We start from the raw sequence: 13,279 nt of genomic DNA, 5'->3' as shown, positions 1-13,279 counted from the left end.
TGTATGTGTTTATATATATATATACATATATATGTGTGTGTATATATATATATATATATGCATAAAATTCATTAGGCTATAAACCATTCAACCTAGATCAACCTGTAGAATTGCCTAGGTAAAAATTGTTACTTACATAATTAGACATAATTCCTGATCAATTATATATATGGTTCTACTTTATCTTTTTGATGTGTTTACAGTATGTATATTATTATTATATTTAGCTTTTTATAACTTTTGTTGTTTTTTCTCCTTGCATATCCTGTTTAATGTACATTTATGTGCACATTGCTGTGTACGGTTTATATTTTACATATATTTTAGACATTTAGCCTGTGTGATGCCCATTATATGTTTAATATGATACCTTATTTCCAGAGCTAAAGCCCAGCAAGCAGGCTGTGCTAGGCCTGAACTTGGCATAACAACAAACCTTTGCACTCTGGATGTTCACTGAGGGACTTATGATTTTCATATTAATCAATAACTGTTTAGATTTGTTGGCGCTCTTTCTGTTTCCTTGGGACCTGAGAACTAGAAGCAGCTGATGTGTCTAAAGTTATCCATTATCTTTCCTGACATAATCCCTGTTTCTTGTAACTGCCAAGTGAACTGAGCTAGATATTGATGTCCTATTCCTGCCATTCTAACTCTGGTTCTATAGCCACTGAATGATTACAAGATTCAAAGACTCTTAAAACATGAAAGTATCAACTTGGAGACTGAACTGTTTACTCAAGACTTAAGAATGATTGTTTTGTGTTCTAGCCTCTTTATGGTTTTCATGTATATAAGCTCTATCCATTCCCCAGAAAATTAAGCCCTCCTTCTCAGAAAGGGGACTTCCACTTCCAAATGTTTTCCACATTGTAAAATAAATTAACTTCTCTTTGATTTCTAACTCTCCTGATTTTAGCCTGCTTTGTTTTGCTTTGGTCATTTCATAAGCCATTTCCAGTCCAGTTGACAATATATATATATATATATATATATATATATATATATATATATGATAATTACAGTCTTTTCTACCAGATGTATTACAAAAGAAATACTGAATTGCAATATATACATAGCTCAAGGTCATGGGAATCAGAAAAACAAAAGTAAGAGATGAATTGGAACACAATAATTACCTTGCACATATGACTTTATTTCATGTTATAAACAAATGACTAAAAATGAATGTGAAAAAGCCTTATGTTTTTCTATTGTCAAATGCCGAAATTTATAGCCAGCCTGATGTTTCATATTATGTATAATCTCAAAGTATATCTCTTTTAAGTTCATCGCCTTTCTTACAGGAGATTCATGGTATATTTCATGTTTAGTCTTTTCAATTTGTATTTGTGTTTATCAATTTATCAATCAGAGTTGCAAGGTGTCTCAAAATTGTTTTTTCTCTATAATACTACTATTGAAGAAATGTTTCTAACTTTACTCACTTCATACTGCACTGATGAATAGAGGTCTTCCAAATTTTCTCTAAAATTGCCCATTTCATCATTTTTCATGGTATGAAATCACATATATTCATATACTATAATTTGTTTAGCCATTTCCCCCAATAAGAAGACACCCTTATACTTTTCAGCTTAGGGTCTCTATAAAAAGAACTTTTATAAATATTTTTGTACACATCTCCTCTTTCTTAAAGAACTATTATGGAGGACCCGAGTTCAAATCTGATCTCAGACACTTAACACTTCCTAGCTGTGTGAGCCTGGGCAAGTCACTTAACCCCAGCCTCAAAAAAGAAAAAAAAGAACTATTATGAAGAAAATCATTAACAAGAGACTTTAATTGCCATACTGAGAGAACTAAATAGTGAGTCAGCATTTCTAGGTCTAAGTCAGAAGCTATAATTTTTAGCTAGAGATGACTATGGCTTTGATTTTTCTCATTGTTATGATATTAAATGAATGAAATAGATGAATAGATGCTTATTGCATATCCCTATTAGGAAATTCTCTCAACATAGAGTCAATTTGATCATATTTTGTGGTTCCAGAATTAGAGACTAAGAAATGAGAAGGAAATGGTACCTGTCCTTTACATCTTGGTTAGAAGGAGAGAGTGGAGGAGGTAACTGGAGAGGAAAGAGTGAAGTGAATCATGGTTGGAACTTTCCTAAAATAATGTTCTAGGTGACTCAATTATCAATCATCAATCAATCATTCCAGCAGGGCTCAAGGGTAATAGTTCCTCCAAGGCATGGTCTCTGGAATGGACAGCAATAAAGTGTCAGAGGTGGCTATGAAGGAAGTGGCCAGAAATGAGGGAGTGAGAAGAAGCATGGCTGGGGCTTTCCTAAAAGAGTAGTCTAGAAGAGCAGGTCCTATTGCTACACTGCTTAACACTGATTTTTATTTAACACCTGTAAGCCTATAAGTCTAGGGAGTTTGAGAAAGGAAATAATACTATAGGTAAAGAAACAAGTTAAGTCAAGTTAAGTCATATTTTTAAACGCTATATTACAGGTACAGTTTCCAGAATGGTTGGATCATTTCACAACTCCACTAACAAGGCCAGGACATCCCCTTCTGGGGGAGGCTTTTTTTTTTTTTTTTTTTTTTTTTTTTTTTTTTTTTTGCTGAGGCAATAGGGGTACTAAGAGACTTGCCCAGGGTCACACAGCTAAAAAGTGTTAAGTGTCTGAGGCAGCATTTGAACTCGGGTCCTCCTGAATTCAGGGCCACTGTCTTATCCACTACACCACCTCGATGCCCCTGAAAGGGCTTCTTTAAGAAGGTTCTATTTTAACTGAGAATTGAAAGAAACCAGAGAAGCCACGAGATAGAGATGAAAAGGGAGAGGTTTCAACCATGGAGGGAAAAATTGTGAGATGGAATGCCTTGTGCAAGGAATAACAATGAGGCCACTAGAACATGAAATGGATAAATTGATATTTATAATTTTAATCTACTTTATATAGCATAGAGCCCTTAAAATACATTTATATAATATAATAAATTACACAAACTACAAATAATATGCTATTGTTATATAATTACATGGACTGGAAAGGTAGGAAGGGAGCAGATTATGAAGGGCTTTAAAAATCAGAGTATCTGATATCTGATCCCAGAAGTGATTGGGAATGATGGTCAGATTTCAGCACGATTAAATAAAAGAATTTCAGAATTCATAAACATGGAAGGAGAACACTTGTGGGTAATGCCCGTAGGAGTGTGTAGCTGAGGTCAGGAGGAAGAGAAGGTCATGGGAAATGAGTAAGTTAAAGAAGTGGGAAATTAAGGTGTTTGAGAAAGTATCATCGTTGATGTTGAAGTCTCCTAATGAGGGCAAGAGAGAGGGGAGGAAGAAAAAGGGAGAGAAAAATTGTGACCCAGATACTCAACTCACTGAAGAAAAGTGAACGTAATCATGACAGCTACCAGAATCTTGATTAGGTGATAAATTTGGACTGAATGATCCTCAACGCGAGATGGTTACTGAGCGATGGAGTAGAAAGCTCGGGGGCAGCCATGTGTGCATGTGCGTATTCTGACTCTGGCGTCATGATCTGCAGATTTTACAGATTTTCTAACCCGGGGTGAGGGCCCAGGAGATCACTGATTTCTATTAGTTTATGAAGTCATACCAGTACGTACAGCTCCGTAGTTTTAGAATTAGGTAACTAACGCAACATACATCTAAAAGATAGAGGTTTGGTGTTTGTTCGAGTCCTGAGCTGCACCTGGGTGTCCAGTCTCTAAGCAGGCTTGTCCCAAAAATCCTAGTGCGACTTGAAGCCACTCTAAGCTTTAGGGACTCCCTGTACACCTATCTTTCCAGATGGGAAGCCTGCTGGGGTGTCTATGCGTGTGCACGAGATCAGTTATTTGGACAGGCCTGATGTCACGGCAGTCAAGCAGCATGTATTTATTTATTTTTAGAAACCGGTGTTGTTAAACTCTTACTATGCGTCAGGCCCTGCACTGGGTATACAAAGCAAGTGGGGAGGAAAGACACAAGGGAGGCACCAGCCGATGCAAGCCACTCAGTAACCCCTGGGTGCACTCTGCACTCCGTTAGGCCCGGAAGGATAAAACACTCGGGGAGCTTATGTTGCTCTGGGAGAGACCACATTTACCCCACACTTGGGGCAGGAAGGCCTGCAAGGCCTGGGGTCGAGAGTGGAACAGGGTAAAGGTCTCATTGCGTTAGTTACAAAGAGGGAGGAGAGAAAACTCAGAATGGGGGGAGGATGAGATGTCACGGCAGCTGAGAAGGGGGGCGCCTTTCCCGGTGTGCAGGCGCACTGGCCTCAATCGGGGTTCCTTCCCCTCCCCTCCCCCGCCCTCTTTCTTTTCCGCTCCCCCGCGCCCCCGCCCCCCTCCATCCCCATCTCGCTCTCTCCTTCCCCTTTAAGCTCCCGGCTGGTCGCGTCGCCGCTTCATGAATGGAGCCCACGTGACCAAACATCATGTGACGTCTGTGGAACGGCGGCGGCTGTGGCGGCTGTAGATCCGCGATCCTGGTCCCGTCCCGGCCTCAGCCCTTGTCCGGTTCGGTCCGGTCCGCTGCGGTCCGGGTCCGCACAGCGCCGTGCGGCGCCGTCCCACCCCGCCCCACCCGGCCTCAGCGCAGCCTCGACTCGGCGCCGCCGCCCAGCCAGCAGTCCCGTCCCGAGTCCCGAGTCTCCGCCCGCCCGCCCGGGCCCGGCCTCCCTCCCTCCCTCCCTCCCTCCCTCCTCCCCTGCCCCCCGCCCGCCCGGTCCGGGCCTCGGCCCCACTGTGTGGTGAGTACCGCGCGGGTTGGAGGGCGGGCCCGGGCCCGGGACTGCCGGCGGGCTGGACGACCGGGGAAGTGGCCGGGGCTCCCAGGCTGGGCCGCCGGGGTGGAGCCGCCCTCGGGGCCCCGGGGGCGGGAGCGAGAGCCATGCCTCTGGGCGTTACGTCCAGCCGCGGAGCCCAGCCCCCGTGCCTCGGTTTCCCCTCGGAGCCGAGTTGGGGTCCCGGTGGTTCACGCTGTTGGGGGGCGGGATGAGTCCTGTTTGCACAGTTGTAGAGGAGCGGGGCATGCGGACCCGCCTCTCCCTGTTCGGGGGTGCTAACGTAGAAGAACAAGTGGCGGAGGGGCCGCTTGATAGGTCGCCTCCCGCGCCCCCGGTGTCCCGGGGGACGGGAGCGCCAGGCGGGTTGATGGGGAAGGCCATGGCACAGTGTGGCTGCGGAGAGCTTTGCCCGGACAAAGCTGCTGATTCATCAGGTGTCTGTGTCAGCATCTTCCCGTGTGCTGGGGCCTGTGAGGAGACTGGAAGAAAGGGAGTGGGCGGGTGGGAGGGAGCGAGGGGAAGTGAAGACCATCCTGCCACCCTAGCGTACCCCGCTCTGCAAAGCTGCTGCCAGAGCCCCGAGCAAAGACTTGCTGACTCATCAGCATGAGGTCACTGGAGGCTCATCCTCATACCCGAGGGGATTTGAAGGAGAGGGTGACAGCCCCAACTGGTGAAATTTGGAGGGAAAAAAGCAGAGCCGCGGAGACCGCCTAAGGAGTGCTGTTACTGTGGACCGGGATCTTTGAGTTTCAGTTGGCGTGGAAGCAGGCTAGAGCTGGAAAGAATCTTACCAGATCACCTGGTCCTAACCCTGAATTGTGCTGAGGAGAGATTGAGGTAGTCTCCTAGGCAGAGTGAGGAAGAGTGGAATGTGTCCCTTTAAAAATCCCCTTACAGAGCAAGATTCTAGAGCCTTGGCTTTATTCTCTCCCACCCCAACAGATAATTTGGGGACAGGTTTGCCAGGCTTTTTTTTTAGTTGCTAGAACTAGTCCCAGGTCAAGGACACTTTCTAAAACTGTTGAGTAATTGAGGGATATGTCTGAAAGAAGATGGCAGGGAGCCTTGTCTGCATGACCGGCGCAGCAGGTCAGACTGGGGGTGAAGGAAGAAGCTAGGAAGAGGAGAGGGTATATGTGGGGAGCATATAGAGAGCAAAGGGGAGTGGGAACAGTGGATCCCGAGGGAGAGCAAAGATGAGAAAGGTGGGAGAAAGCTGTAGCAAGGATGTTTCAGATATTCTGGGAAAGGGCAAATGAAGTAAACAACAGGATTTGGCAAATTTTCAGTCTACACAGTCTTTGACTTGAGACCTGGATTGAAGAAAGGGGGTGGTTTGGAGCATAGAGATTCATGGGAGAGCAAAGGATTATGTGGTCGGGAGCAGGAAAGCTAGAGAGCCGGTGAACTTCAAGCCTATGTAAGGTAGTACTTCCTGACTAGAACTGATGACTTGGCCAGTATTTGTAGAATTGTAGTATAGGTAGATGAGAGAAAGATGCTGACTTCTTTAGAGGCAAGTTTTCAGTGATTTGGGGGACTGAGTAGAGGATTTACATTTTTTATTGTAGAATCATGGATATTTTCTGGACAAGAATGGGTTGATAATGGGAACACACATTTGGACCTCAGTGTCTGGCCAGAAGGTCACTAGAAAGACCTTTTTTCCTCTCCTCTCCCACCTAATCCCATCCTCAGGGGCATACCTGCTTGGACTCCTTGATGGCTTGGTGCAGTTCAGTGTGAGTTCATTCCTTGGAATGGAGCCTCCATTGCCCAAGTGCAAAATGTTCAGATGATGGAGAGCAACAGTGCTAACTTATTGACATTGGTGTGTAAAATTCTGCTACAGAGATTTAGTCCGATTTTTCTTGTACAGCAAGACAGCTGTATAAATATGTATACATATATTGCACTTAACATATCCTTTAACATATTTAACATGTATTGGACTACCTGCCATCTTGGAGAGGAGGTGGGGAGAAGGAGGGGAAAAGTTGGAACAGAAGTTTTTGCAAGGGTCAATGTTGAAAAATTACCTATGCATATGTTTTGTCAATAAAAAGCCATAATAATTAAAAAAAAAACCCAGAGATTTAGTACTTTTGCTCAAGGCATTTTTCTTCTATTAAAATACACTTATACTTAGGGGAATAACACTTTAAATATACTTGATCACTTCTACTTTAGTGTAAGCTAGTTTATTAGAAACCTCCCTAGGTTTAGAGGAAGAAAGCCTGGGAACCCAGTGGGGTACAAGTTAAATGGCATAGAAGAGGTGAGTGGAGAGGTGTGGAGGGGTGTGTGTGCAGGTGTACAAATGTAGGGAGCTGATGGTACCAGAGTTTTCACAAACTTAGTGGTTGTACTGGTCACATGGCTTTGAAAATTAAGGGAGAATTAGATTTTGACCAAAGCTTTGACCCTTTAAGTGATGAACAAACATCTGACAATTGCCTGACCAATTTCAGCTAGAATATCCCACTGGGTGTGAGGGAAAGTTGATGTTTATAGAGACTAGCTTTTGGACTCTTTCTTTGCTCTGATCAGTACTTAGACAAAGTAGGTGGGGGTTTCAGTTTTGGGGGTTTGTTTTGGGCTTTTTTAATTTGTTGAACAAGCACAAATCAGGAAAACCAGAGTTAAAGTTTTGACTCTTTGGAATTGTGGCCTTTCCAAAATGAATCTTTTGTAGCTAATAATTAAAGTTAAAGTTCGATCTGATTGAAAGGGATGAGGCAGAACCCCCAGAATGAACCTTCTTGAAGGATGTTGATGATGATATAACATTCCTGCTTGACCTTTCAGGAAGAAAGTTTTTGATCTTACTAGACTATAAGAGGGTGAGTGATCCAGTGTCTAGTTCTGGTCAGGACTCCAGCAAAGAAAAAAAGATGAAAAAGGGAATCAGTGCCTGATTGCTTAAAGGACAAAGAAAATAACTATCTTCCCTGATGCTGACTCTTTCATTTATTGAGCATCTGGTTGTCTCCCAGTCCAGGAACTACCTAATTTCTTAAGACTTCTGCATCAATATTCCTCAAACTGTCTCCAATTATATATGGAATCATTTGCTTTAATATAAATGCCAGTGGGACCTTGGAGAGCTTCCCTCTAAGCCTCTTTGCCTTTCTCCCCTACATTCCAACTTGCCTAAAGATTCAGCTTTTTCCCTGGGAGCCAAGTCTCTTTGTCAAGACATCCTTTTGTATATAGGTGTGTTTTGGTGGGCTGACCCTGAGCACCTACCTCCAGTTTGAGTACAGTCTCCATTACTATTGTAAGTGCACTCAAGCTCTCACACACATACACGCACACATACAGAAGAGAATTGGCTGTACTTGTGCTGAGTTCAGGCCTTCTGTGCTAGGGTGAAATCTGTTGAGGAGGCACTTTTCAGCTCCCAGCCATCACACTTGGCATTTTTCAGTGTGATCTTTCTTCAAGGAGTCATCATTGTGCTGAGCAGTCAGCAGGTCAGGGAAACAGGCTTTTTGATATTAAGGTTGTCTAAGGGTATCTGTTTTGGGCTCCTTTTGTGAGAGACACTAGGGACAGCTTTCAAACTGATCACTTTTTCCTTTTCATGGATCCCAATCTGTACTATCTTTCAAACTCCAGATAAATTGGAATTGTGGCTTTGTAGTGTGCAGGGGGAAATTAGGAGCCCTTGTTCTCATGCAGTTATGTGGGTGCTGGATCACCTCAGTCAGGAGTCAGCATTTCCAGAAAGGACCAGTGCTGACTATAAGACCAAGGTTCCCTTGGAGCCTTCTCATGTTTTCTGTAAAAGAAATAATTCAATTATAGGCCTAGAAGTCCTGATTCCATCTCTGTCTGTCCTTTGACCTTGGTCTGCAACTCCTATCAATTCTGAGGCAGGCCTGATTTGGGCTATGAATCCAGAAGCTTTGTCAATTTGTCCAAGGATCTTTTCTTCCTGACCTAGTTATATAGTTCTCCTCTGACCCCAGAGTGGTTTCATTGCAAGAGAAATGCCTAATTAGTCCTGATATGCCTTTCTCTTACCTAGTCTTCTAGTTCCTTACTAAGTTTATTTTTGTTTTCCCTTACTTCTTTCCATAATCCAATCCCTTCAATTTGAAACTTCCTCCTTAGACTAAAAGCTTCCCTGACTTGAATTTAGAGACCTTAAAATTTAGATTTAAGAAACCTTTATGAAAATGAATATCCTTTTTACGTTACCTTCTTTCCCAGTCTGACCTATTCACCAGTTCTGAACAGAGATTGGATTTCGGGATTGGTGTGAAGATCAGGAAGAAGAAAGTAGGTAAAGATTTGAACTTTGGAGTCCTTTTTGGAGGACTTGGAGATGAGTCCAAGATGTTCTGAGGGCTAGAAGGAGATAACAAATGTGAAAATGTTTTTAAAAATCTAAATCTTGATGTAGGAACAAGGGGTTTGTGTTATTAGATGGGGAAGAGTCAAGGCATGGTGCAGCTTGGTGGTAAAAATAAAAGTGGCTAGATTCTCTTGGGGAAAGAAAGGCTTAGTATTGAAAAAGGCTGTCAAATGACAGACTATTTGGTGTTAGTTTCTGCTGCCTGTGATCCATTTGCTGTATTCTTTGGCACTGTGGAAAGTTTATTTCTAGCAGGAGTCAGGCATAAATGTGTAGCAGATATTATTGAGAGTAATTGATGGTCCAAATGGCACCTTCTTACCCCAGCCTTTGGCTAGTCTGTGTCCAAGCAGGGCCCCTTAGTGGTTAGTGCTAGTGAGCCTTGTGAAATACCCTGGTTGCAGTAAAACTGTGTGGGAAGTGGAAGCTCTTAAGATTCTGCAATCCAAAGCCACAAGAGCTGAGACTATTAGCTCATGAACAAATAGGGCCTGAAAGATGGACAAAGAGGAATCTACTTGAAGGTAGACTAAGATTGGCAGGCGGTGTCGCACAGTACATTTAACATTCCCAGGTTTATGCTACTTGGAAAAGCTGAGGCAGAAGCACTTTTTAATTGTTCTAGGCCTCAATTTCCCCATGTCTAAGTAAGAATTAGATGACTGGGGGCAGCTAGGTGGCGCAGTGGATAGAGTACCAGCCTTGAATTCAAGAGAACCCGAGTTCAAATTCGGTCTCAGACACTTAACACTTCCTAGCTGTGTGACCCTGGGCAAGTCACTTAACCCCAGCCTCAGGGGGGGAAAAAAAAAAAAAAAGAATTAGATGACTTATGCCAGCTTTTAATCTGGTCTTTTGCTATTGGAGTCAGGAATCATCCTTGCATTAACCTCTCCAAAACTTACATTTTCAAAGGAAATTTCAATTTCCACTTCCCTGAAAACCAAGTAGAATGACTTGGTCATTCTATGTTAAAACAAAAGATCTCAAAGGCAAGACTCTGTTCCCACCTCTTCTCACCTTCAGGAGCCAACCTTCACTGTAGTAGAGGTGTTTAGGGGGTGAACTCAGGTGTGCATTCTTTCATTCAGCTGTCAGGCAGGATGCCTTTTGTTGACTGATGTTCCATTCCCCAATATATGGATCCTGGCTGTCTGGGTCCCTCGGGGCTTGCTGGCTGATTGGGCTTTGGGATTGCCAAAGTGGGTGAGGGAGAGCAAAGTGATGTGCTGAGTCAGCATGACTAGCTAGGAACAGCCGATCTCTGCTGCTGCCAAGTTATTTTTAAAGCTCCTGGCTTCCTTCTAAGCCCCTCCCTGATCTCTTTCCTTCTAATCCCTACCTCCACTTCTCTTGTTTTCCCTTTGATCTGTCTCCTCTTACTCCTTCTATATCCATCTAACCTTCCTGCCCCCAGCCCCAATTCCCAAAGGGGAAGAAGCAGAAGGCCAGCACAATTTTTTTTGAGCAGCTAAACAGAGGTCTGCTTTGCTGTGATGACTTTATCTCAGGCTCAGGTGTTTTGGAACTGGTGTGGTCTGGTAGTAGTAATAGGGAAGTAGCCCTGGCCAGTTTGAGAAAGGGGAAATTGTGGTTTGAGCATAAGAATTTTTAGATGTGGAAGAGATCTTAGAAATCATAGCTATATAAACCTATCTAAATAGGTCAGGGAAAAGAGGAACAACTGTGGTTTGGTAGGTTCAACTGAACAGAGTTAAATTGTTCTCTTTTTGATAGAAGGAAGAGTCTTACAACCTTCCCTTAACTCTGCAACTATTCTTCCTTACAGAGAGTAACTGTTGTGGCTCCCAGGTTATGACGACCCCCAGTAAAGGAAATAAGGCCTTGAAGGTGAGTGATAGAAGGGTGAGGAGCAGGATATGAGATAGAACAGCATGTGGTTTGTGAATTACGGTGGAGATTGAGTCTCTGAGGCTAATGAGTATATCTTTTTTATTATCTCACTAGGTGAAGAGGGAGCCAGGTGAGAATGGCACCAGCCTGACAGATGAGGAGCTGGTGACAATGTCTGTACGAGAACTGAACCAGCACCTTCGAGGCCTGTCAAAAGAGGAGATCATTCAGCTGAAACAACGTCGGCGCACACTTAAAAACCGAGGCTATGCTGCTAGTTGCCGAGTGAAAAGGGTCACTCAGAAGGAGGAGCTGGAGAAACAAAAGGCAGAGCTGCAGCAGGAGGTAGAGAAGCTAGCCTCTGAGAATGCCAGCATGAAGCTGGAGCTGGATGCCCTCCGCTCCAAGTATGAGGCACTGCAGAACTTTGCAAGGACGGTGGCTCGGAGCCCCGTGACCCCGGCCCGGGGCCCCATCACTGCCAGCATGGGGCCCCTTGTCCCTGGCAAAGTGGCTGCCACCAGTGTCATCACAATAGTGAAGTCGAAAACGGACGCCCGGTCGTAGTGACACGTGTGTGTGTGTGTGTGTGTGCTCCCCCGGCAGCGGGTATATGTGGGGTGGTTAGGCACAAGGCAGTTTCAACAGCCCTGTCCCCACCTCTCTTCCTTCTTCTCTTCTCCCACCTCTTCCCTGCAAAGCACAACCTCCCACCCCGGGGGTGCCGGGCTGAGCCCCCTTTGATTTCATCATTATCGTCATGTGTCTTGTGCGTTGGGATTGGTCGGTGCGGCGGTGACATGGGGTGGCCCCCTTCCTTCCTCTGGGTACCAAGGCCATGTGGACATGGAGTCCCAATGTGCCTCTTTTGGCATAAAGAGTATGTGCTTTGTCTCTGAGGAGGGGAGGTTCCAGTTTGGGAGGATGGGACATGTCCCTTCTTGAGCTCCAGGTTGCCTCCCCAGACCTCAGAACGCTGTCCTCACTACCCCTAGTGTCAGGAGCTAGGATCCTCCTTGGGAACTGTTCTGTCTGGAGTGGTTTGTTATAAACAAACCCAAGTTGAATAGGTCAGTATTATGGGAACAGGTGGGCCTTGTTCTAATGGGGAAAGTGTAAAGTGTCCTAGCAAACCTGGGAGAGTGAAGTGGTGCATCCCCTGGTTGGTGTGGGAGGTAATTGGAAGTCCTTAAGGGGAGGACGGGGTGTCATATGGTGGCTATGAGCCAATAGCCACGGCTTCTGTGCCTGACACGTTGCACTGAACAAGACCAAAATCACTAGTTGTGAGCGTATTTGAAGGGTGTGTACAGTGTGTCTTAGCAATGGGTCCTGTGTCACTGTTTACACAACCTATTTGTGTGGTTAAATGGTCCTTTATTTAAAAGAGAAAAGTTCCTTTGAAGAAGCTATTAAATTATATAAGTTTAAAGACTAAAGAAGAAAAAGCTGCAGAGTATTTATAAAACTGTCTTTTAAAAAACACAGAATAGGAGGAGTATTTGACCATAGAAATGGAAAAGGTTTAAAAAAAAAAAAAAAGTAACCTAGAAATGTTAATTTACAAAAAGAGAGAGGAACTTGGGGGGAAATCCTTTGTTGTAAATCCTTTCTTTGGACAATTCTCTGTGGCTGTTGGAGTTTAGTTTTTATAAACACAGAGTTATCGGACATTATTTATAAAACTTAGTTTAAAAAAAAAAAGAAAAAAAAAAGCCTAACCACAAAACCGACCAGAAGGCGAGTCCTAACGTTCTTTGATATCTCTTTTGCAATTGTACCAAAAGTGACTTACTCTTTTGCCCTTTCTGCTTCCGTCTCTTTGCCGGTGGCCGTGGTGTCGTCCGTGCCTGGTGAGGTCTTGTGCGGCGGTAGCGTGCTGGTGCTTCTGGTGACCTTTGATGTGTGAGTGTCACTCTTGTGTCTTGGTTTTCCTGTGTTTGTTTTTGGATTTGTTTTTGCTTTTGCTTTTTTTCTGGATTTACAGCATAGGCAGTCCAGAGCTTTTAGTGCAGCACTTATATGGAGGATGCAGGATCTGTGCTTACTCAATCTCCCTCTTTCTGCTTCCTGCTCTTCCCAGTCCATCCTGAGTCCTCTGTTGGCAGAACACCAAAGGCCAGAATAAACGAGAGAGAGAGAGAGAGAGAGAGAGAGAGAGAGAGAGAGAGAGAGAGAGAGAGAGAGAGAGAGCGCGTGTGGCTTTGGCTGTGGATGGGATATATCATGTTGATGAGATATAGGGCTGGACCATTCTCATCATTCATGAATAGATA

The 13,279-nt window shown here is 44.3% G+C and overlaps 1 protein-coding gene and 1 long non-coding RNA gene across 6 annotated transcripts; one reads left to right on the top strand and one right to left on the bottom strand.

Annotated features, from left to right (window-relative positions):
• Positions 1 to 4,419: 4,419 nt before the first annotated feature.
• Positions 4,420 to 12,553, top strand: MAFG (MAF bZIP transcription factor G). 5 transcript variants are annotated; one of them, XM_074260442.1, is made up of 3 exons: positions 4,420 to 4,747; positions 10,939 to 11,000; positions 11,118 to 12,553. In XM_074260442.1, exons 2-3 carry the CDS (start codon positions 10,965 to 10,967, stop codon positions 11,568 to 11,570), a joined length of 489 nt encoding a protein of 162 aa, XP_074116543.1. In that variant the 5' UTR covers positions 4,420 to 4,747; positions 10,939 to 10,964; the 3' UTR covers positions 11,571 to 12,553. The 5 variants fall into 5 exon arrangements, with proteins under 5 accessions (XP_074116543.1, XP_074116547.1, XP_074116545.1 ...); XM_074260446.1 differs by lacking the exon at positions 4,420 to 4,747 and adding an exon at positions 5,563 to 5,623 and having other exon boundaries at positions 11,118 to 12,548; XM_074260444.1 differs by lacking the exon at positions 4,420 to 4,747 and adding an exon at positions 8,965 to 9,077 and having other exon boundaries at positions 11,118 to 12,548.
• On the bottom strand, positions 6,887 to 10,339 carry LOC141538724 (uncharacterized). Its single transcript, XR_012481111.1, has 3 exons — positions 10,170 to 10,339; positions 8,993 to 9,142; positions 6,887 to 8,570 (listed from the first exon to the last, which is right to left on the bottom strand). It is a non-coding gene; the product is annotated as an uncharacterized LOC141538724 (long non-coding RNA).
• Positions 12,554 to 13,279: the final 726 nt, after the last annotated feature.

The sequence above is a fragment of the Sminthopsis crassicaudata genome, chromosome 4, assembly GCF_048593235.1.
Source record: "Sminthopsis crassicaudata isolate SCR6 chromosome 4, ASM4859323v1, whole genome shotgun sequence".
NCBI classification, from domain to species: Eukaryota; Metazoa; Chordata; class Mammalia; order Dasyuromorphia; family Dasyuridae; genus Sminthopsis; species Sminthopsis crassicaudata.
Note: the sequence above shows the minus strand (reverse complement) of the source record. Positions and strands in the feature narration are given on the sequence as shown.

Bases quoted from the DNA above. Each gene is read 5' to 3' on its own strand.
- MAFG (XM_074260442.1), top strand. From the start codon at position 10,965: ATGACGACCCCCAGTAAAGGAAATAAGGCCTTGAAG. The intron at 11,001-11,117 runs GTGAGTGATAGA...TTATCTCACTAG, and splicing joins AAGGAAATAAGGCCTTGAAG to GTGAAGAGGGAGCCAGGTGA.